The following is a 25,485-nucleotide window of genomic DNA, read 5'->3' on the forward strand; positions in this document are numbered from 1 at the left end:
TAAGTGCTTAATCATTAAGTCTACCCAAATAGGATTTTAAGCCAGAAGTGATATTCACTGACTTTAGTAAGATAGTCAAGTTAATTTTGTACTTTTCACTTATATTCACTAACACATACAAAATTTTGGTTCCTTTCAGCAATCTTCCTGATATGGCATACCACAACAGCCTACTTTACCATACAGCTAAAACTGGGGTCACTTTTCTTTAACAAGGTGTTTTAGCCCAGGAAAATGAGGTTTGGGGGCAAAACTGAACATTGCACAGAAGTGCAGAGCTCAAAGCTTCATCTAACATTTTCTGAAGCTATAGGCAGTTAGTTTCTTTTGCTTACCAGGAAAATGGCAACTAAATAAATGCAGGCACTCCAAGTTGCATAATCTGACACTTGTATAGTGTCAGGGTGGTCAGATTCCTCCACAGGTTTCTGTCACTTAGAAAATGTTTTAATTTCTGATACACCAGATCTATTCAGGGGTGGGGGACGAAAACAAAAGAAAGAAGAAGAAATGTTTATTCCACATTACTCCTCTTATGCTTTTTTTGCAGGTATTAAAGTACCTTTGGTGACTCTCGCTGTGTCATCAGTCACCCAGACTACCAGACTAGTTGCTTTAAACCCTTTTATGATAGCTGCACATCCAGCAATCCCATCACTCCCACTGGTTTTTGCAGGGAGAAACAGAAACCTGTTCCAGCATGGAAAATAACAGTCATGGCCCTCTGCTCTGGAAAGCTATATTCATGGGCATTTTACATTCTTTTTTTAGCTCCATTATGTACAAAGAGGGAGTTAGGCTATAGTTTGTACAAATAGCACGTGCAAATGAAGCTCAGTAGCAAGGTAAGACCACAGCAACAGAGACCATTGTTTAAAAACTATTTTGGGGGTAAAGATCCACTAGACATGTTACTAATTAACCTATTTCCTATGGCAATACAGAGGCACTACTGAAGAGAACATTTATCAGACAGCTCAGCATACTCTTTTATCAGTCAGACTTTGGAGCATAATCTACATGCTTTAAAACTGCCATCATAGCCTCACAGAATCACAGCATATCTCAAGTTGGAACGGACACATGAAGTCCAACTCCCCACTCCTCTAAAGACTACCTAAAACTACTGTCATAAGATAAAAGTCAAGAGTTAAATGTGTGACCACTAACACCCTTAAAAAAGCACAAGTAGTCTGGCTTTGGTCAACCCAGTGCTAAATAAAAATTATGTTCTTGGTAAAACTGAAATTAGAAACCTTCTCGTGTTCCAAATTCTGTCCTGGCAGTATGTCTCTCCGCTAGACAAGAATTTAATCCATGAGATACAGGCAAGCATGTATAAGTAACTGAACTGGATTTTCTGTAAAATTAGATTAAGTTCTGGAGAAAGATTAAAGCAGTCATCCATTTTCTCCACTTCATCAGCTTGATTTGTATATCTCTAGCACCACGTGTATTTTAAACTCATGAAGACAAGAACAGATTCTTGCCTTTGCTTTCCAGACAGTTGTTCAACTGGGGTAGGAGATGGCAGATCAACAGATCTGAAAAAGACTCAAAAGCAACTCTTGCCATGCCCAAGCCAGGGAGATCCAACTTGCACTAATTCTGTTTAATGATAAAACCACCCAGATCCTAAGGGAATGAGGAATTCATTGGGAAGCTGGCACTGCAATTGTGTACTATGTATGATGCAATCTCAGGTCATTCGGTGGGTGCCTCACAATTCAGCTCCCTATTACACAGGACAGCCTGCACTCACTGACAGATGGCAAAGTGAGTGACATTTTTCTGGTTTTTTGTTTGTTTTTTCAGCTGCTGCTCTCTTTGCTGTCAGTCTTGTGTCAGAGGGAAGACCTTATTTTCACAGTGATTTGGCTTGTTGGGTGACGTACCTCTATACCTATAGCATGTAGCATCGAGGTGAGAGAGCATCCACAATTTATTAGATGCCAAGTGAAGAGTGAGAAGAGAAGCTGGCCAGAGAAGTGCAAGAGTAAAAACTGACTGACCTCAAGGGGTGGGGGGGCTTGTTTGGGACCACTGTGCTATGTCCCCCCCAACAGAGATACTTCACCTGCCCTTTGTCCAGGAGACACTCGCAAGCACTGGGGTACTAGCCTAGCACTGGTCATCACACCGTACCTGCAGTGCTGGACCAAACCAGGTCTGACAGAGCTCACAGAAACTTCTTGGCAGGCCAAGTCACCCAGTCAATGTAGGCCAAGTGAGAATGGCTTCAGTGAGTCCCTATTTCAAAGGGACTTTGTAGGAAAAGCTGTTTGATAAGGACTTAGGGAGAGAAGGACAAAGGGCAGAGTGTAACAGAACTGTTCAGATCCCTTGAAGGAAGGCACTGACGTGTGTTTCTGTCTCATCAGGTAGGTCAGAACTGACAAGGATACATAGGCACTAGCTTAGGACTTGCTTCAATGCCATCTAAAAGCTTCGATGCCATCTAAAAAGCATCCCATCCACCAAGCTGCCAGGATTGTTTGCAAGATAAAGCTCAAACGCTTTTATTTCAGTTGATAGATACTTTTCAGTTCAAGTAAACTGCTTGAACATAGTCCTTCAACACCTCCCCAAGATGCTTCACAAGGCTGAGAGGTCACCTCTTAACCAAACAGCAAAGGGTGCAGCCTTGGCAACATGTGCAAGACCAGCAAAGGCGGATCATCTTGGGCAAAGTTCCTCCAGTCATCAGGAAAAGCCTCATGTGGGCACTGTCCAGTCCTCCCTGCCATGATTTACCAATTTAGCTTGTTTTCCTGCTGCAGTTGTAATGTGCAGCATTTCTGGATGATGACAAATCACAAGTAAAACAGGAGAGGAGTAAAACAGCATAATGAAATTTTATTCTGAAAATACGGCAAGAGTCTAAGGCACTTCAAACATTTCAATACACTTGACTAAAGTGAATGTGACAAGGTAATAGCATTCCATAAATACTCACCAAGAACTACGCTCAATTCCACTCAAGGGGAATATACAGCTGGTACCTCTAATTTTATTCTCCAATAAACATATATGGAGCTTATAGACTGACACAGTTAATAAAAATATGGTAACAGGACATGTAATTCTTCATGTAGGTTTTAATTATTAAGGAATATAAAATGTTGAAAATACTGTGTGAGTTAATTTTATAGATACTAGTATCTTTTATATAAAAAGTTATACATTATCCCCAATTAGCAACAACTTACTTAGTGAACTTCAGACCTGACAAGAGGCTCTATCCCCATTACCTACCCACTCACCCACCAGCTCAAGATCCATGGAGCTGACTACATAAGCAACTGCAACTTCTGAATTTCAAAGTAATTAGAAACATGAAAATCATGTTGGAATGAAATTTATGAGAAGTTTACTGTGATGAAGTCTAGGCACAGTAAATACATTTTAGAATGACTAGAAATAAGCCACTGGGATACCCCTGCATTGACAGCTTTAGAAGTCTTAGTTTGCACATAACATACGAAAGGATAATCTACAACAAAGAAAAACAGGATTTATGCCAGTGTACAGAAAGATGAGTATGTGAGCAAAAGAACAGTTCTGGCTAAGGTTCTCCACTGAGCACTACTTTATGCTTGCTTCAAGTTTACAGTTTTCTATCTTTAGCACTAGATCTCTGCTTTCACTTCGCTGGTGAGTTCAGGCACAAGACAATTACATTCAGTATCTGTCTCAGTAAAACAGTAACATTTAGCAGCTTAAAGATGGCGTAGAGATTTTTTACAGACATTTATACGCTACTACTCAAACGTGGCTCTGTGGGTGGGACCAGGAGATGTCCTTCTGCTAAGCCTAGGAGTGCCCTAAAAAAGAAGAAAGAAGAGTTAATCAAAATGGAATTATTCCAGCCAGCTGATAGAAAACACAACACTCAAAGTTACTCTGTTCAATTCCTTACCTTTAATTGTACAGATAATTTCTTTTTTTTATTTTAGGAAGCAAAGTGCCAGCTATCGTACAGCCTTTTAACTGAGAGCATACGTTGTTTAGACAGTGAAATGTTTAGCAGCAGTTTATCAGGAGAGTGAGTCAGGGCTAGAGAAGAGGTGGATAGCTGCCAAAACACCTAGAACAGCTATGTTTCAGTTTCCAGGTCAGTAATTATCATTAAAATGATACAACAGCACCTCTGCGCACTAGCCAGAATCAGTGAACCTTGCTAGTGAGCTATCTGTACCCCCTGGTAATTGGGAGGAGAAGCAGGAACTATCCCCCAGCCAGGCTTCAACCTTCTGCAGTCACCATGTATTTTAAAACGCACATTCCACTTAGCAGCACAGAAATTATCTTATGAATAAACTCAAAATTTCATGTGCTGTACTGCTGTACAGCTGTCAGGGAGTACACTTCTTGTTTACATTTCACTATATTGATCAGCAGCAGCAAGGCAGAACATAAACTACAGAAGGCTGTGTACTAACCGGTGACTGGGTTTTGGAAAAGTTGACATGGGCATAAAGGAGAACCGCTATGTCCTTATGTCCAGCTTCCAGGGCTATTGAAAGTGCTGTGCTGCCATCCTGAGAGAAGAAAGGAAGAAACAAGAGAATTAGTGCTTGTACGCTTTAACAGACCTCTTAAAAGCCCTATCAGCCCACAGAGAAGTGAAGTTATTAAGTGGAGGCCCTACTGCTCATACAGACATTAATTTACAGTCTTGTTTAATTTCTTTTGTTTTAAGGCTTGCACTGCTGTTTTATGAGGCAGTCCAATTGTCAGAGCCTCATAATTTCTCTCAACAAGGAGTCTCGATTATTGCTGTGGAAGAATGAGCACACCATTATCACAATAACGTTACCATGTAGTGCTGTGTAAGACCAGAAGATTGGGCTGTCTCAGAGAAACTACAGTGTCAGTAAAAAAGCAGAAGAGATGATAAGGGAGGGAAGAATGCTAGTCAAATATAATGATAATTGCTGTGTTAAAATGATAATTTTTGTGGTATAGCTCCCATCAACACTAAGAGGAATTGCATTCATAATTTCAAATGCTCCTTGATGGAAGTCTAAATACAAACAAATGGACTTTCCTAGTCAAATACTGCCACCTCAGTTTCTCAGAAGATACTATTGCTTTCAAAAACCCCAGCTCTTGAGGGTTCTAGAAGCAAAAAGTGCTTTAGCTGGAAGAGTGTTTTACTGATCTGCTGGTTTTCATTTGGACCATGTTTGGTTCAGGAAGAAGCAGATGTCAGGAAACCTGTGATGTGAACCTGCTGCTTGGTTCACTGCCGGGCTTTTGGCTGTTGCACACAGAAGTTTCTACAAATAATGCCAGTATTTGAAATGTCTCACGGGGATGGAGCACACATTCCAGCCACTGCTGTAGCACTGGTATTGGAACAGCTGGCCCCAGTTCTTAAATGGTAAACCCTTTTTCCAGCATGGTACACAATGGACAGCGTCCACATGGAAAGTCTTATGAGACTAAAGGGAGCAATTATCCATAAATCTCATTGTCCTGAGCAGACAGGGAGCTAGAAGAGCTGTCTACTAGAATGCGATATAATGCATGACGAATGCACAGCACTCACTCTCCAGTCAACACAAGTTCTTAAAGAGAGGTGCTGAAATCACTGTGGCACATGCTAGTGGGATGATGCTCAGCTAACTACTGATCATGGAGACTGGAAGAGCGTCACTGTGACACTCAGAATGGCATGGGGAATGCTAAAAATCTCAATCTCACAGCACAGACAAATCCATGAATAAGCAGCAGTCAACCTGTGCTTGGGAAACTATCACACTGGCCACAGGAATAGTTAAGTATCATGTCCCCATAAAGACTGTTAATTAGTGATTTCATATCTAATAGTGCTAACAGCATCCAAGCAGCAATAATCTAGACTGCCCCCAAAAATTTTTGTTAAGACTGAGGTCCTCTTACATTTTCCCCTCAGGCCAGATGTTACACACTGCTAGCACTACAAGCAACTGAGCTGCCTCCTGCAGCAGGTGACTGAATGAAGAGAAATTACGTCTTTGCCTCTCTGCAACAGCTTCAACAAATAACCACCCATTGCCCTCCCAAATCCCAAACCCAGGCTCCATTTCAGTGTTCACTAGGAAAAGCAATAGGAAGAACAGAGAAGTATTCAAGAAATGTTGTTAACAAGAACATAGTACTGGCAAGAAACAAGCTAAGTCAATGTTTTCAAGCTTGAGAAATCTATATATCAAATTGTCTGCTGACGGTGTAGGCTGCAATGATCCCTGCAAACAAGAAATATGCAGGTGTCTCACTTGGCACTGAAGTCACAGTCTGTATCTGTTTATTGTCAGGACAGTGTAGCTTCATGGCTAAGACTGAACCTATGGTCTCAAAAGTCATGTGTGACAAAAACACAGTGTGAACATCCTGTCAAGAGAATTGTAGCACTGATGTTTGCCATGGGCACAGAGAAGTAACACAGCGAGGCCTTAACTCACCAGATAGGGTCCTAACCGAAAACTGGAAAACTCCTTTGAAAGGGGAAAGGAATGTCAGAGGGAAAGATGTTTTACTATGAGCTAACCATTTTTTTTTTCTCTTCTGGCCACTAAACACCTACAGCTAACCACAGAAATAGCTACCAGGTAGGTCTGTTAGAAAAGTAAAAATACTAGCCAAATAATCTCAGCACTTGCTACCATTAAGCAGAAGATTCATGCAGCTGGTACTTTGGCACTCTGAGTCAGACATTCACCCAAGCAGATTTCAGAAGCACTGAAAGGCAACTCACATTGTCCTCCAGGGTGCTGTTACACCCAGGCTGAGCCAGCAGAAGCTTAACAATCTCCACATGTCCGTGCTCACTAGCACACATCAGAGCTGTAGAGCCCTCATCATCCTGGATATTGACATCTGCACCACAGGCCAATAAAGCTTTAACCATGTCTATCCGGCCATGACTCACAGCTAGCATCAGTGCAGTCTGACCAGCCTGCATGGAGAGAAGAGGAAAACCCAAGTCACTACAGAGACAATCAGTGACAAAGCATGAACACTTTATTTTTTCGGACACTGTGTTTCTTCTGGGGGGAAAAAAAAAATGTTATTTTGAACAGTACTCTCAAGGCTTTGATTGCCATTATTTAAACATCTTTTATGGGTCATATATCCCATATTCACATAGATATTTATTGAATTAATGGAAGATATCCAATCTATTTTCAGACAACTGTAGTTTTTTCAAAGGAGCAAAATGCTGCAGAATTTGTAAATGCCACCCAAAATTCAGTAATTCAGTTCTTTCACACAATAATCAACCTTCATTTTTAGAAGAGGTCCTGACCTGAGGCTCAACCATTCTTCCACACCTCCATTTTGTATACAGCAATCAAAAACATACATAAAAACCCCACAGATGAAGAAAGCAAATGAGAGCAACATTTGAGCCGACAGAACAGGGATGGGAGCATGGAAGGAACAGTAAAAAGGCAAGAGGAGTACAGCAGTAAGAACTGTGCCTCCTGAACCGTTTGACTGACCTGGCTGGCTTTAGCATTCACGTCCCCACAGCTGAACAGTTCCTCCACTGTCCTCATGTCCTTCTCTGCTTCCACAGCTGCAAGTGCAGCGAGCATGATGGGGGTATAACCAGCCTTGTTCTGATGATTTACATTACAGACATCTGCAGAGGGATGACATAATTTCTTCAGAAAACAAGAACCCAAAAAGCAGTAATTGTGCTAATCAACTGAATAAACTGTCAGTAGAGCGGCCTATAAAAAGAAAAAGTAGCAACTGGTTTCATAATGGATGCAATTCAAGGGAAGGTGGAGAAGAAAAAAATAAACAGAGGAGCTCTTGAACCTGAGAAAGAAAGAATTCTTTTGCACTATGTGTACAACACAAGAGACAGCACAAAGACATTTTATATGTTATCATTTAGAGCTTTATTAGTATATATTTTTTTCCTTTTTTAAAAGCAAGTGATCTGAAATTTGACATGATATTCAGAAACACTGTCAGGACAGTCCTTAAGCTCTTCTCCTAAGGGCATTCACACTGCAGAATAAAAATGGTCCAGCAACATGGTCAGTGGAAAAGCTGTTTCTCTTCAGCACAAACATCTTCCTGCAACTGGTGTTATTTTAAAAATCTCCAAGTGTATTTCAACGTGTTTCGGAGCTGCCAAAAAAACTCCCCTTTAAGTTAAAGACTGCTGCCAGTTCCACAGTGTATTTGACCATGAACAAAACTGCTCTGGCAGCAAACACAGGCAAGTCCTCTGACCAGTGCCAGCAACTGACAAGAGTTCTTCTTTTTGTTCAAACCTTGCCTCCAGTCTGTCTCTGTTCCTAAAATTCTGCAGAAATTCAGCAGTGCTTATTTGTTTACTGGGCAGCAGAGTTTTCAGTGTGCTCATCATATTGGAAAGCAGGGACTCAGATTTACATAAACACTATCTGTAGACTAGGGGTTAAACTGCACCACAGATATCTTAACAAGCAAAAGTGGTTTAGGAAATTTTTCAGACTTAACGACAAAAGATTTTTTTTTTCAGTGAAAACAACACTTCAGAAGCAATGCAAGTGCAGATGGAAGATACTGCAAATTTTTTCATGTTTGGTAGACATCAGTGATGATACCTTATACCCAGTAGACCAGTACTACTTTCAGACATCACTTCTGTGAAGCCACTGAAGCCAGAGAACACAATACTCTGCTACATGCATTACGTCATGAGTAATGAATAACTTGTAGAAGTGGTGTGTTCCTACTCTGACTAGACTACTTCAGCAGAGTTTTCTGAGGTCACAGTCAGCTCCTTCTCTATGTGGCTAATGAGCGAAACTGTTCTCCTGTTTGTTCTCTTGGTGAATTTGCTTCATGCTATGGAGGATTCTCTCATCTTGTCCACTCTTCCCACCAAACACAGACACAGAGTTCTTGGACTAAGAATCTACCTGTGATACAACCACACTGCAAAGCTGACCATAGTGACCATTCAGACACAGTCCAGAGGAAGTTTGTTGAAATCTGAAGGAATCTGCCTATTTGCAAACATTTCCAAGTACTGGCATGAACAGTGTTCTCCTGCAGAGAGAAGTACCTGGGCACTAGTCACGATTGTTAGATTTTACAGGTAACACCCCTGGTGTTCTCACAGGCATAAACACTAGCAGCTATAACCTACAGTTATAGGTTATATACAGGAGTCCTGACTTACAGGAAGAGATGAGCATGTTCCTGCTACTCTGAGACACCTAGGGAAGCAGAGGGGCAGCTCCCTCCCACCACACTGTGCTGCAGAGCCAGCCTGCCCCATTTCACCATGCTTCTGACATTCCCTGCATTCCCCTGCTGTGACTCACTCTTCCCAAACACAGACTGCCTTCAAAAGGACCAGAGATTTCAAAGCGCTCACTTTCCTGCTGAGGAAGTCTCTCCATGTGTGACACATGTGCTAGGTTATCAAAGCTGAGATTTGTATCATTAATATCCTTGTTTATCTGATGCTACCCTTCTGGATTTATTAATATTGCTTGGCTTACACTCCAGACATGTCACTGGCCTAGTTAAGCTTTCACAACCAACTGTGACAGGTTTTTCAACTAGTTTAGAAAAACAAACTTCACTCAGGAAGCAAAACCAGGATTAAACAGATTAAACATCCAGCCTCGGACCAGTTTCAGTGTGTGATACCTTCTGCTGGATGCCATCTGGCACACTGCATGTGGGGAGCAGATGCTCCAGACTCTCCCCTTTGCCACTACTCTCTCTGCATGTGTGTTTCAAGGGGATCAAGAAAAGGAAGCAACAAAAGCAACTACATGAAGCAGCATCACATTGCTTATGGACTAGGAAAAGGCTCTTCTGAGACAGAATGCCATATTGCTCCAGTTTCTCAGGAAAGCAGCACATGTGGTGGCCAGAAAAAGCTTCTGCACTGCTCTAGATAAAGCTAGACTAGTTTGCATGTTCAAGATAGGTATTGAGGTGTACTTCAATGCATCTTCCTCCATCAGCACCCTACAGAGTGCTGAGCAGCAGCTGTGCTGCCTCCCAAGAAAACTGCTGGAGGCTGGTGCTGCTGAACTTGGGACTACAGTCCAAGAGTCAGGAATCTACCTATCTCAACTCTGTATATAATTCACTTAAGTGTTTTTTTAACTTCTTCAAGAAGCATCACCTCCAAAGCTAGTACTAGAAACAAAGATTCTAGACCACCTAAGTGAGCCACCATATAACAGTTAACAGTTAGAACGCCTGCTGGAAGAAGACCAAACTTGACCTCTAGCCCATCAAGGATTTCACCCATGAGAATTGCAAACCCAAGAATAATTAAAAAAAAAAAAAAAAAGCAAACCTACTTGCATCCAGAAGAAGCTTCACAATTTCGAAGTTAGAATGTGAGACACTGTAATGCAGAGCTGTGTTGCCGTTTCCATCTGCCATGTTGATGATATGTCTGAGGACAGCAGGAGAAATCTCTTCAAAAGCAGTGATGTAGTCTCCAACCATTTCAGGGACAGCTGACTTCTGACTTGAGACACGAAACCATTCATGCTGGATGGTATTTAAACAAAACCTCTGCCGAAACCAAGACAGAAAAATTTACATATGGACAATCTATTTAAAGGATTTTCCATCCCACAAGTCAGCAATGCAGGTCAAGCCTTTTTTAGTCCAATGTGGGAAGAAAGTATTCAACACACAAACAAGATGTACAGACTGAAGCTTCCCCTCTGACTACAGCCCACTTTAAAACACCAATTGTTTACTTCCTCTCACTTCACCTGACTTTCAGGAATGGTTCACCTCTGAGGGCACAGAATTTTAGGATGAGAATACTCCCAGAATTAATGGTTATCAAATACTGGTGAACAGAAAAAAAAGACTTGCATAACGATTTCCATCACGTACTTAACTAAGCTTATGAATCACTGATAAACTCAAGACTTTCTCACTGGACTTAAACAACATGCTAAGTCAATTAGGCCCAGTTCCGAGGCACAAATTATCAAATGCACAAAGTATATGAGAACTGGCTGGACAGCAGTTCTGAAGAAGAAGAGCAGAGCATTACAGATGATTACAAACTGAACCCAAGACAACAACATCACACTGTAATGTAAAAGGTAAATACTGTTTTGGGGTGAATAAACAGATTTATAGCTTGCATGGCATGTGATGCAGTCCCTTCCTTCTGCCTAGTACTGTGAAGACAACAGGTGGACTCCTTTTTCTGGTCTGATCACTGAATAACACAAAATATTTGGTTGAAACAGTTTCGAAGATAAGCAGCAAGAATGAACCAAAGTCAAGGAAATCTGACCTACTGGACAGACAGGAAGGACTGGAGATGCTCTGCTGGAAGAACTGCTGGGGAAAGAAACCCTGTAACATCTGTTGCAGAAAAAAGAAAAAAAAGAAAGAACCCGTTCTTCAGCTGAGGGCTGGCTGGCTGCAGTAATGAGATTTCAGTTTCAATGAGAAGACGCGGGCTACACATTCAGGACAAACTTTCCCATTGGCATGGACTGAGACTGGAGGACTAGGTGACCTGTCTGTTGTGACAAGGTAGGTAGAGCAGATCTCACTGTGAGCCAAAAAGGCTCCCACAGTCACCAGCAGTTCTGACTTTGAGACTGACTGGAAGGACCACCATATCTCCTCACCTACAAGGTGGCCAGTAAATTCAAGGGGAATTTTGCAGAGACAATATTCAGAAAGTTTATCTAGCCTCTAGGGAAAACACACTGGTAGCTCTATAGGTGGCCTGTGTTTGGTAAAGAGAAAATATTCTACACACACCAGTACTACATATATATCTGTACTACATAAACACATTTACAGAATATTTTACATCAGTGCTACTATAATGTGATGTATGTATTTTGTGAACATGGGGAATTGAAACACAAAAGTGCCCATAAACTGACACAATAGAGTATTTTTTATTATTAATTTAGGCAGTACTGAGTGCAAAATACCACTAAGAAACTATTTTTAGTCACTTATCACGCACATTATTAAATAAACAACACACTTCTTAAATTCCATTAATCTATCACATTCAAAAAGGTGCAGTCCACAGCTTTTTCTGGTGTAAACCACAGCTACAAGAGCTGAATATGTTGGAAGAGGTTGGGACAACTTATACAGATCCTTAGCTATACTGACATTTAAACTGTTTGGACGAGACTTCTGTATAAGCAGACAGACAGAGGACAAGAGCTGATTAGTGTGCAGCTTCCACCTACAAAGCACTATTTACGCTGAAAAACACTTTAGGCACAAGAAAGAAAAACGTAAATTCAAATTACACTTCCAAGGCAGAGATCATCATGTGGTTATGCCACTTTTGACACTTTCAACTCCAAGAGGGCCTAAATCATTTGTTGTTTGAATGCCTAACCTACTCCTGAAGGACAAACACAGGATTAAAAACTATCTGTCACAACTGTATGAAACAACCTTTCAAAACATTCCCTGGACCACAGATGTCAGAACTGGACACAGACAATACTACTGTGTCATACAGACAACATTATTGTCTTTAAGAAGTTGCAGATGCTCTATAGTAGAGGACAATGACAGTGAACTGTTGCCTTTTATATGCACAAGTGTAACAAATGCAAAACTCAATTTCGTATCATTAAGCAGTGTTCCTTTGCTTTCAGACTGCCCTCACAGAGTAGCATAGGAAATCTCTCTATGAAGCATTTCCAATAAGGCAAATACCATTTTGTTTCTTGAGACTTGAGTATTTAAGTATTAACAACGAATCCTCCTTACTCTCTGCAGCACTGATAAAAACCACCAATGCAGTAAACAAGACAAGCAGCATCCCTGTGCTTAGAAGGGAGATCACCTAGTGTTTCAGAACAGACTCTGAGGTTTTGTCATAGGAAGCAACAGGCTCCTCACGCACTGCAGTCTCCTAATGCGAGGCCTGAGAGCTGCCCAAAGCAGTGCTAAACCAAAACACCCACAGGAATAACACAGGAACACACAGGTTGTGTTGAAACCGCACTTTCATGTTACTATTTTTATGCATGTGCCGTGAGACAACACTGAAGCACACCAGGTATATTCTCTGGATGAAAGTGTCCTGATAGAAAGAGATTTGTGAGTCTTGTAGGAAAAATGAAATCCTCTTCTGCCTACCCACTATGGTTTCTGGTAAAACCAGAAGTCACCCTTCCCTGAAGTTTTCCTGTTGCATGACCTGTATTGCTTACCACGTCTTTGTTGGTTAATGCCTTAGGGTCATCAACGTTGTTTCTCAGCAGGTTACAGGCAGAAAGCATCTTTTCACTTAGCTCGTATCTGAGGGAGACAGCAAAATACATGGCATGTTTCAATTTTCATCTTAGCATTTCAGTACAGAAACATTAGTTTTTCTGAAAGTTCTCTGGGAATTAAAGTTTCCAGGCAAGCCATCTGCTCCCACCATGCAGAAACCATGCTGGCAGCTCTTCTCACCGACACTCCCTCCACACTGAATGGAGACAAATGGGGGAAGAGCAACAGGAATGAAAAGAGGGAAACATATCACTTTTGTGTTCTAAGACTTGGCAACCCTTCTAGTGGAAATTCTCACCTACTGCTATATGACTGCAGAGCACACATTATATGCTATGTGCTTTGATTACTTGATTAACAAGGAGCAATGCCAATAGTTGTGATGGAAACAGAATTAAGCAGTGGGAAAGAGCTCAAGAGGCGCCTCCCTGCCAGCTCCCATTCACTGGAACTAGCCTGTCTCATCCCACCCACTCTGGAAATCTACTCTCTTTTCTCCAGCCCTCTTTAATTTTTATACTTCTACTCCCTTGTCATTACAAAGTTCAAAAATAAGGTCAATGCCGGTGCCACATGTATACCAGGCTGTAGCCAACCATCCTTGCCTACAACCTGCACAGAGGATAATGGCAATTTTTCCAGAAAATTCTCCCAAAAATCAGAGAAGCTAACACATTCATGTGTGTAAGGTGGGCATTTTAGCCCTCATGGGTTACAAGCCAACTGCTAGTGCTTCTAGAGTAATGAAATTCTCCATCACTGCACGGACCATGGCCATGCATGGCCATGTGCCCTGCCTCTTCCCCTTGGAGGGCACTGCCAGAGCAGTCAGCTTGAAAAGAAGATGCTCTTTAAATACACATGGCTATCTAAACTGTCTGCTGCTCTTCCTCCCAATCACCCCTTGCTAGTGTAAATATAAATTAGAGAGCTCTTTTGAGAGACTGCCCATGTATTTTTATGCCACCTGTAAAATAACAGGCTATGCTACAGTACTCAGTAAGCTCAGGGCTCTTCAAAACACATAGCTCCAGGGCCTCCAAGCTCTTAATTATTAATTTCTGCATCTCTTTTATTTAACAGCTGACAATTACAGATAACTTGATGCTAAGCTACATCTCCAGTGAAACATGACATTAATTTTGTTTTAGCTCTTTTACTGTTATTATTCCACCTACATAATTTTCCAGGTTAGCATGCTGGCAAACCCATTTTCTATAAGATATCCCTTCACTGTCTTTGTTTATACTTCCATGCCATGAGGCAGAGGTGACCTCCTTGGAGGCAGACTCTGGAGAGGGTGAGCAGCCTACCTCTCTCTGATTTCCACCTCCTCGGCCTCACACTCTGGGAGAGGACTGTCCTTCTCTGCCCCCACGGCGCAGACCTCTGCAGCATGGGGGGTGGGCTGCTTTTCCTCTGTGTGCTGGTCGCAGGGGTACTCGTGGCCCTCGCACTCCTCCTCCGAATCTGAGGAGGAACTCTCCTCGGAGCTGGAGTCGTCGCTGGATGTGGTCTCATACCTACAGGGAGAATGCGGAGGGGCAGAGGTGCTTGCTCAGTGCCATTCCACGGTGGTCAGTACCTGCTTGCACTGGCACAAGTGGAAAAATGTCTTGCAAAAGCTTTGTCCTTCTGTTTTCTACTAAGAGACCTCTTCTACTCACTGCACTCAGTGTTACTGGCAACTGACACTGTCATTATTATGTACACAGTGTGTAATGAAAAAAGACCAACCTCTTTTAAACATAAGTCTTAACATTTTGTCAGACCTTGCCTTATGCCCAAAATGAAATTACTTTATTCAGAGTAAATTGTGTTGTTGCTTTACTAGGCAGATATAAGTAGGGAAGCTAACACACCTACAGTGAAATTCCCTCACTATATGTAATGGTATTTTTATCTAATATGTAGGAGATTAGGTAAGTGAGGTATTTAGGCTACATACTGCACAAAGCAATTGTACTGAAGAAAAACTAATCTAAGGAAAGGGCTAGGAAAGGTATATAAAAACAATTTAATGAAACCATTTTAAAGGTCTTTGCAACATTCTCGAAAGGCAAGTAATATTTTTTAAAAAAGACAATTTTCCATACTGTTCTCTGTATTTGTGTACTAAGGTCTCTGTATTTATTTAACACAAAGGCAGAAAAATTAATTCTAGGGCAATGGCATCTCTTGCTGTATTGTTTAATAGTATAATGCTGTGCTTGTCAGCTGCCAAAGATATATACAAGTTTTCCTTACTAAAGCATTGCCTGAGAAATGTCCCCATGTGTTTCATTTTCCTGTGTTAAATCTGGCAGCAAATCTCAAGTATTTGAGACTGATGCCATATATGACTTGCAAGCAGAAGAGGATTAAGAGGAGCTCAGCTGTTCCATTCTTCCTTCTGATCCTTACACTCAGCAGTTGCACCCCAGCCTGAAGGACAGGCCAAACCCATGCAGGCTCTCCTGGGTTCTTTCTCTTCTTCCCACTGTGGAAGTGCTACAGTGACAGATGTTTTGGAGACAGGTCTCTTACCCGCCATTAATGCCGACAAACTGCAGGTTCTTCTTGGTGTTGCTCAAATCCTTCTTCCCATCCCTTTTCTTCATGATAGATTTGAGTGTGTTCTCATTATTAGCACATACTGTTAGAAAGGGAGACAAAGCACTTCTATCAGTATAAATCCGTAGCCGTGCTTTGAATGCAGCAGCATTAGACGATTTTTCAAAGCACCTCTCTATTTTTCAACAGCTCTCTGTTAAGTTTACCATCTGAAGCTGGGTTTTCTAGTATTTATGTATATACAGTCATGGTGTGACATGCACATTGGAAATACAGAAGAACAGCTTCAAAATCAGCTCTGGAAACTAGTTAAGCCTAACTTTCCCATCTTTCAACGTGCTGCTAATCTTCATGATGCTTTAGAAAACTTCAAGAAAAGACACGGGCTTTTTGCTTTTCTTTGCTATTTGTGAAAACTTTTAACACTGAAATTGGTTATTCTGTTAACAAAATCTTAATTCTTAGTGTCAGAGAGCAGCAGCTCCTTGCCAAAATGAACACATTAATACAGACAGCATGTTTAACAATATAGACAGCATATTTAAAAAACTATTCAACAGGGTGGGTAGACTCAGTCAAGGAAGGTCTTTCAGATTTAGTATTCAATGAAACAACTTTTAAACCAATCTCGATGCATAAGACAGGTAAAACATGCATAAAAATTTAAGTATTTAAAAAAAAAATTATTAACCCTTTATCTTTCAGTAGATTTTTCTTATGAAAACACTAAATGGCATTTCACTGATGCGTTACAATCTGCCATTTAAAACCTAACCACTACGTGCAGACACAGGGTCTCACACTGTGACTTTCTCCTTAGCTGCATCTTTTCTTGCTTTTGCTTTTCTGAGAATATTGAGAACCTTCTTTAACTGTATTTCATATTCAGACTCCACCAGCATGACGAAAGGTGAATGTGAGCCAGTTATTACCATAGAGACCTGAGGCAAGCTGATCATCCGTCAGGTTAATTGGAGTGAGAGCTTTATCCTGAGAAGAAAAAGACTTCCTTCCCCGAGCAGCTTCCACCAGGGGAGTCTTCTTCTCCTCCTGAGTGGGCACAGTGTCCTGCTCCAATTTCAGCGTTCGCAAATTTGAAGTTAAATGTGTGTTTGCAAGTTGGCCATGAGGGATGTACTCCAAAGTAGCACCTGCCAAAGAAGACAGTAGGCATCACAGAGGAGTCAAATGAAAATATTTCCATCAATACTGTGATCAACAGAAAAAAATCCAAGCTGGAAAAAAAAGGGTACTGCTTGTGCTTTAAAATACTCTTTTCTGAGAACCTAATAGGAAAAACACTGTAACTGCTTTCAGAAAATGCAAAAAAATGGCCATGAGTTTTTCTTTTGATAAAGACATACAATACAAGGACAATCTATAAAGATACTGGCTTTAAAAATGCATGAAAGGAATAGTCCTTCCTTTTCCTTCTCTTTCAGTATGAGTAGTGACCCCAGCTCCTGCCACCCTGGCTCAGGGTGGGCTCACTGAGCTGCTCCTCGATGACAAGCCTGAAGAGCACAGCACATTCACAGGCTCTGCAGGGTTCCTGCTGCAATAACAGCAACCTTTTTATGGTACTTGTTTTTTAAAAAATGTCATTTTCCATGAAAGCAGAAATTTTTCAGGAAATCTTCCTTTTTTCCCAGTACTCTAGCTAATTCTGAAAGCTTTGTGCTTTGCCCAGTTACTGAGACAACTGCAATGAACTCCCACACACTACATTTCTTTTTTTTTTTTTTTTTTTTGGACAGAATTGTACTGAGCTAGTAGCTGTATTTAAATCAAATTCCAAATGTTTGGGTTATACTTTTTTCCCTCGCTGATTTGCTGGCATTCACTCACTTTTTCCCTTTGTGTATTTAAAAGGCAGTGCTAATTACGCACAGACTTTTACAGATTCCCCTGGAGTTACTCCAGCTGTGCTATTACAACTGCTCTACAAATCTGCACAAATACTTTTGTTTGTGCAACACACTGAGTGTTTTTTTACACACGTATGCCTCCCTAAGTGATCTTGTTAGCCTTCAAGGAAAAAAAAAGCTAAAGTTTAAATTGCTTTAAACACTATCACTTTTTTTCTTTCACTCTCTTCTTGCACCCATGATGTGTGCCTCCGTATTATTTTTTGCCTTTGTACTTATCAAGAATTAAGGCACAGCCTCCTCATTCAAATACGAGCAGCACTGCACAGGGTGCTAACACACTGTAGTAAGGTAAATTCCAAACCTATTTTTTAGACACATAGCTACATCTCTGTCTAGCAAGCTGTTCTTGTTAGACTGCCTTTCCCCCTCGTTACTTCACCTCAGTGAATTTTTCCTACAACAGGACATAATGAAGCTGATTTTTCCAAACACTGTCACTTCCCAGCAGCTTCCTCTTTTTTGTTCCCATTCCCACCCAAGTCTCTGAGTTACTAACCAAGCCTCACCCCGCATGCATTTCTCAGGGCACCTTCTTCAGCCGTGAGACCTATTGCCCAGTTCCACCACTACTTATAGCTTCTCCAACATACAGGGGAAGCTGTCTGCAGGGAAAGGCATGCAGCAGGGTATCGACAGTCATGTCACTACAAGCACAGCAAAAAAGCTTTTTCTTAAAGAGTGAAACGTGTGTGTGTGTGTGTGTGTGTGTGTGTGTGTAAGAAGGCAGCAGCCTCTCAGGGCCCCCTGGGTAGCAGCAACTCTTCTGGAGACATGTCTGAGCACTTGGGCACCCATGAAAAGCAAGAGGGAAGTCCTGACCTTGCTCCCCCACCACTCCCCACTTTGCAGCACTGACTGACTTTGGTCGAGTCTCTGCCCAACAGCAAGCATCATCCCTCATCCAACAGCTGAGGAGAAGAGGGCTGCCAAGGTGATGGAGCACCAAGCCAAAACCAATGATTTTTAAACTCCCTTAACTGAAAAACAAGCGAACTGTCTATCTGCTTGCTTGGAGTGGTAACAGGTACAATTAAAGAGTATAACTACTTCCAGCTGCAGCTGGTGGTGGCTGCCTGGGCTGGTTTTACCACGTCACCCCTTCTGCTCCAGACTGGCCTATGAGGACATGGGAAGGAGTGGAGGAAACCTACTTTGAAGCATCAGGGATATGCAAAGATTCCAAAGATGCCCAGGTTTGCTTTCAGCAGAACTGTCTGCATCCTCTGCCAGACATCACAGTTCTCCTACAAAAGCAGCTGTGACAACTAAGGCGTGTCTGGAGGGGCAGGTGGGCTTGTGCATGCCAGAGCTGAGGGCAGGACTCTGGCAGGGCTGCGTGGGGCTCCAGCCTGATGTGAACCAGCAGCAGCACCTGGTGCACCCTTGTCATCCCCCTGAAGCCCAAGCCTCCATTTCTCCAGGTGTCTCCCTCCTGCCCTGGGACAGGCAGGGGAGGGAGCTGCAGGCTAAGAGAGAGAGAAAGGACGACAGTAGTAGACTTCTCTCCCCTGACTCACAGCCCTTCTTCAACCTGCCTCCAATGCAACAAGATCTCAGTAGGTTCTCTCTTATGGTTCATGCATCATTGGCTGAGAAGCACCACACTGAATTCAGGATATAGAGCATGATGTCCGTGCCTTCTAATGAAGAAAAAAAGGGTTCTGCTCAGCTGGCCCCTGACAAAAGAGGATTACATCAAGACTCGAGGGCAAGGAGACAACAAGTGTGCATTAGGCAAATCAGTCAGAGCACTCATTCTCCCTGCAAAGCTCTTAGATGTCTACACTTACTGCATGTACAGTACCCAATGATGAAGGGAAGAGAGCTTTGGGCTTAACTCAGCATTAATGCTGCAAGCTGTAAACTAGCATTTAATATCAGGTCCCAGGCCTTCCCCTTTTCAAGACAGCCAACATAAAGACACTTGGAGAGCACCGAGTTTAACCACAGAAAAACAGACAGAGGAAGGAGCTGTGCCACCCAACATTATGGTCAATGATTTAACAGATTAATCTACTGCTGTGCAAACCAAAAACCTGAATGAGAGGAGTTCCTTCTTCCTCCAACAGAACTGCAGGGCCACTGCTGGGGCTGGAGGCAGCGCACAACTCTCCAGCATGGAAATGAAACCCTGGCTGAAGATCACCACCAGTCTACACGGATCTTAAAATAAGACTCTTCCTCTCACTTCACAGAGGTCTCAAGTATGGTTGAGCAGAATCCTTCTCCAGGTCACGAAGCACAACACCAACAGCAAATTCGCCAACAGGTCAATACTTAGTCAGGCACTGCCTCCAGACAGAAGCCCTCAGGCAGACTTCCCCTGATGATATTCCTTAGTTTACTGTTCCAGGCAAATACTGCAAACTTGATGTAGGTTTCTAAGTATTGATACGGAATAGCAAACTACAGCAGGGAGCTATCAAGAACTTCTAATGTATTTTGCAACGTAGTGCGGGATTTTGGAAAAGTTCAGGAGTAATTTACAGGCAAAAGTATGACAGAACAAAACAAAAAAACTTGCTGACTTCAACTGTACATGAACACACGCAGAAAGCTGCTCTCATCAGTTTAGGAGGGAAACAAGTGACTGAAGCACCCTCAGTGGTTTAGCTCCAGTGGTTTGAAGGAATGAGAGCGCCTATTTTTAATTTTTTAGAAGGAACCTCCTCTCATAAATCACTTGTGCTTCTTTCGAAAATCTCACAAATTGAAATCAGGGTGACAGCAAAACTGCTACAGAGAAGCAGCAGTTACCCATGCTATTTCTGGAACCTATAAAATCTGTCTACTGTTACTAAGATGCAATTTTCCTTCCTAACTGCAGACCTTCCCTCACATTTATGACAGCACAAGTAGTCATGCTGTTAGCTGGTTCAGGGGACTCAATAGATTATTCTGAATTTGCAGTGAACTCATGGTAACAGAAGTCTGGCCTTCACCCGCTTTTGAAAAATTTCCATTTAGTTTGATGGAAGCAAACCTAAGTATTATTATAAAAACAATTTAGCTTGACAATACTTTTATCCCACTGGAAACCAAGAGAAGTGCAGACAAGGCCGGGGGATTAAATAGCATCAGGATGAGAACCTAGCTCTGGCTGGAACATCACAGGCTTCTAGCTTAAAAAAGCGCACGAGCTTATTACTATGTGGTAGCTGCATAAAGATTTTATTTTTAACATGTTGGTGGTCAGTGCAAGCATTTATTTGCACAGTATGTTTATAATGGTCAGTGATACAATCTATACATTCCCCACTAAAGACAGTGCACAAATATCGTCTGGAGCATACCTAGCAAGGAAATACTTCTCTTTCACACTGCATGATTTCTTCACAGCAGAAATAAGCTCATTACAAAATTATTTTGACTGAAGCACTCAAAGTCTCCTCCAGTGGTTTTAAATCTTCATGCCTAAAAAGTTGTTTTTTTAATACAAATAATTTTAATCCGCTTTCAATTTGGTCTATTTTTCAGAACTGCTGGAAGAAGAAAACCCATTTTCCTAAGGTAAATAAAAAGGCAGTGATGAGCAAACATGTTATGTTTAAACATTTACAAAGATTGATAGTAACCCACCCAACCGATAAATTCAGTACCTTCAGAAGACTAGAGCGTAGTTGCATTTTAAAAGGTACTTTTGAGCCATTCCAGGTTAAAAGTCAGTGAATTTAAAAGTTCAAAACAAAAAATTGCCACATGTGGGCTTTTTATACAATACACTGTTAGAAGGCAGATTCTCTTGGGGCCCAGGCATAGGTAGATGTTGAACTACCATTCAGCTCCAGGCAAAACACTCCTTCTAATAGGATGAGGGCTGTAGTAAGAGGACTACAAGAACAATCTCATTTTCACTCTCTCTTTAGCTGTTTTCTCTGTGCTGAGAAGCTGCTTTCTATCCCCAAATTGGATTGTGAATCCAGTTTGTTGAAACTGGAAATTAAAACGAATTCCTTTCCTTAAACATGACTGACCAGAAAAAGATCACACATCTTTGAGTCAGCTAATCATCTTATTTATGAAACACTCTCTTTTCCTAGACAACTGTGTGTGAAGCTTGGTGAGAGCCATCCTTCATTTTCCTGATGAGGGGTGGATCACAGTATCTCACGATGCTGGGCACAGCAGGAAGGTCAGCTCAGAGAACTTCTTTCTTTCTCATTCAGAGGATTTGATTTTCTCAGATGAAGCTTTATTGTTGCTCAAATATGACAGTACTTCCTTGGGAAAAATGGGCATCTCTTGCCATTAAGTATTCATAGATGTGCCTGTTACCATGGGAGCTGAACTCCAAACAGAGCTCAGTGCCTGAACATTTTATCCCTGTGACACAGCACAGGGAGAGAACTGGGGCTCTATCTAACAGACAGCCTAGCAGGCTGCAGCTTGCCACTCTCTAAGCAGCAATAAATTTGAAGAGAAAAATAATCTACACTGTGGCAAATTATGCTCTTTGCTAACTGAAGCAGAAGCCTGGAGACAGAGCAGCTTTTAGATTCAAACACTGCATGTAGTGTGCTACCAGAGAACCAAACCAGCAAACATTGTAATGCTAATAATGACAACAGTAAAAAGCTTGTGCTAACATAGGACCAGGGAAGGTGTATCAAACTTCTCTGAAGAGGTTTAGGGAATTTTATTCAAATAATGTCTTTATAGGGCAGTTACTGACCAGGTCTCTGCTCTTCTTCTGATATAACTGGATGGATATTTAAAACCGAGAAAACCCTGCTAAACACCCTAGCTCCTAATAGAGAGGTTAGTACCATTTTTAAATGGCATTCCCATTTGCGCTTTCCATATTGTCACAACTAGCAGAAACCACCTGCCACATGAAACATGCAGAGGAGGCACTGTGTTCCCTGAAACACCAGCCAGACACATGTAAATAAACAGTACTCATGTGGCACGTAAGTGGGACCAACTGCATGGCTGCAGATGCACTACCTTCCAGAGAATGTGGAAAATGCTTCACATATGTCAGTCACCTTCTTCCCAGCAGACTGATGGATGGATCCTGTTTGTTACACAAGAAGGAACATCTGTACAGAAGCTTAATCTGCTGATAAAGGCATGCATCCATGGCAGAGTTGGAGCTTAGGGCTTCCTCCACTTGCCTAAGACACAGGTACAACCACCACAATTTGTAGCAACCCACAGCTTCACACAATCACCACCATACCTGTGCCACATCAGCACAGGCTTCCGAGCCTCAGGCAAGCCCCAAGTCTTCAACTGCAATGGCGTGGTCCATGCTGCCAGGAAAGAAGTTGCTAACCTGTCAAACTACACAGTATTCAAGAGAAAGGGCTGCCAAACACAAGACCTGTAAAGAAAAACGGCTTTCTCCTATTTCCTGCATTATAACTGACAACACAGGAAAAGATGACCATGTCCACACTACCTCATTAGTCCTACACACTGATTTGGGAGAACCAGGGCCTTCTCACATCACCGTCATTCTTTCGGTCTTTCCATTGTCCCTCAGCCTGCTTCCCCAGCCCTGGTTAAACTTAGAAGTTTAGAATCTTGGAAGATCTTTCCACCAGATGGCACATCCAAGATGTCCTTACCCTCAAGACTTTCTGACACTACTTGCTTCCTACTTTCTTTCACTCCCTAAAGTTTTAACTCAAGAAGCTGCCTCCTTCCTCATGATGATTCATTAGTGTAATACTTCCACTGGGATGCTCAGTTAGGATTGTTCTAAAAAGCAACTGTAAAACTGATACCTAAAGATCACTGAGGCAAAATAGCCATTCATTTTCAGGTCAAATGTGCTCAGGTAGTTTTTTAGGGCATGGCAGATCTGTTGTTTTTAAATACCATTCTCAAAAACTCCCTACCACTGAAAGACATCCACCTACAAGACTTGTAAAAAGTCCATGTAATTAGGACCCGCACAAGTGACTTTAGGCTTCTGGCAGGTATCTTACAAAACACATCATACGAGCATTCAAATCTAACATCCTGAAACTTCTTTAAAAATACAGTACAACAAACAGAGGAGATTAATGCACTCATCTCCCTTTAGGCTTCCTATACGCTGTCTGGTCTAAGAATATGGATCAATTAGCATCTAGGCTTATGACCCACATCCATATGGTTAAGCTGGACACACAGGCTGCCAACGGCAGCTAACATGACTTTGCAGAGTGGAAATGCTCTCATCTGGCCAGTAGGTCTGAATTCCCTCAGGTCACTAGGGCTTCTGAAAGACAGTACATATGTAAATAGGAGTTGCCAAGTTACAGAATGGAAGGTGATTATTTTACAGCAAGCAAAATACCAATTGCTAATAGACTTGGTTCATAGATCATCTGAGAGGTCTAAGGTGTCTAGGGATGAAAACTGCCAGCCTCTGTCCTGCTCAGCAGGCTCCAGCTTTCCTGCCTGCGTCTCCATCACCCGCCATAAGCTGTGTGAGGGAGGGTGAGATGGCAGAGGCCCCTGCAGCACACCCCATCTCCCCAGCAACAACAGGCAGAAAAATCTGCAAAGCTGAGAACTTGACTAACGTGCTACCTCAGAAGCAGCGTAGAACACTGAGCCATTAGCATGGCAAACTGGTACCCAAACCACATGCCTCAAAGCCAGCTCAGGTATTTTTGCCCTAAAAGAAACTGGCCTCTAAGAGATGCTTCCTAAGAATGCTCTTTGAATAAAGCATTAAAGATGATGCTACTGATGCTAATTGGAAACCAGACGCTTCCGCCTCTATTTTCACCGTTTTTCAAAGAAAATGAGGCTTGTGAGGTCACACTTCTCTCAATAACTTAAACTCGATTGCTTATTTGAACTGAACTGGAATAGAGACTCAGTGCTCTGAAGGCTTTTTGTGTTTACACAGGTTTTACAGAAATCAGTCTGAGATTCCAGGCATGGAGAAAGGGGCACTGGCTGAGTTGACACACACAACACCTGAAAAGCTACATCCAAGAGAACTAAATGTGAGGAAGGACTTATTAAGAGCTCATAAGCTATCATGAGATACTGATGCATGGGGGAAAAAAAAGGCTTTATTAGTTCAGTGATTACAGAATTACTCAAGTTAGTGCTTCATTCAGCAAAAAATCTTTCTACAGAAATATGTATCACATGATCTGTAAAACTGCAGGAACAGGCAGAAGGACCAGCAGATAAATGTATTAAAGGCAGTATTTTCAAAATAAATAGGAAGAGATGGGGTAACATTTCAGGCTTAAGACCTCTTTTCCACTCCAGCTCTCTGTGGGTCTAAACTGTTATAGCCCATAGCTTGATTTATGTATGCAGTCCAGGCATGTAGTTCTCACCAGGGACTAAAAATAAAGAAATTTTACACTCATCATCCACAGCTAAAGATAATGGCATTACAAGCTAAAATAAAATTATTCCAGAATAATTTTATCAGGAATGTGAAATCTGAATCCAAGTATGAACATTTTTAGTAAATATGATCTATTTCTCCACCTGTGTCTAAATACTTTCAAGCCTCTAGACTACAAATTTGATACTGTGCAGTAAAAGCTGGGAAAGGAATCAAGGATTTACAGCTAGTGATAACTCTGGTTCACTGTTTTCACAGACACTTCTGATGTCTGCTAGATACCCTTACTATTATTGTATCACTACTTGTAAGAAGACTAGAATATAAAGTGCATACCAGAAAGATAAAAACATTGCTTATATAGTACCATATTGCATGTATGCAGACAGAATATCATATATTTTCCTTACTGCTACATAAATGTTGGTTATTCCT

General features: G+C 41.7%; 1 protein-coding gene across 4 annotated transcripts in view; it reads right to left on the minus strand.

The window, feature by feature from the left end:
• Window positions 1–2,836: 2,836 nt before the first annotated feature.
• The window catches only part of KANK1 (KN motif and ankyrin repeat domains 1), a 129,405-nt gene continuing 106,756 nt past the window's right edge, over window positions 2,837–25,485 (minus strand). For all 4 annotated transcript variants that reach the window (XM_032095668.1, XM_032095669.1, XM_032095670.1 and 1 more), the window contains 9 exons: window positions 16,743–16,961; window positions 15,784–15,892; window positions 14,571–14,780; window positions 13,194–13,281; window positions 10,320–10,539; window positions 7,491–7,633; window positions 6,743–6,943; window positions 4,443–4,541; window positions 2,837–3,824 (listed from right to left, as the gene is read on the minus strand). In XM_032095668.1, the coding sequence (XP_031951559.1) occupies window positions 3,762–3,824; window positions 4,443–4,541; window positions 6,743–6,943; window positions 7,491–7,633; window positions 10,320–10,539; window positions 13,194–13,281; window positions 14,571–14,780; window positions 15,784–15,892; window positions 16,743–16,961 (1,352 nt within the window). In that variant the 3' untranslated portion in view covers window positions 2,837–3,761. The remainder of the gene's footprint in view (window positions 3,825–4,442; window positions 4,542–6,742; window positions 6,944–7,490; window positions 7,634–10,319; window positions 10,540–13,193; window positions 13,282–14,570; window positions 14,781–15,783; window positions 15,893–16,742; window positions 16,962–25,485) is intronic.

The sequence above is a fragment of the Corvus moneduloides genome, chromosome Z, assembly GCF_009650955.1.
Source record: "Corvus moneduloides isolate bCorMon1 chromosome Z, bCorMon1.pri, whole genome shotgun sequence".
NCBI lineage: Eukaryota > Metazoa > Chordata > Aves > Passeriformes > Corvidae > Corvus > Corvus moneduloides.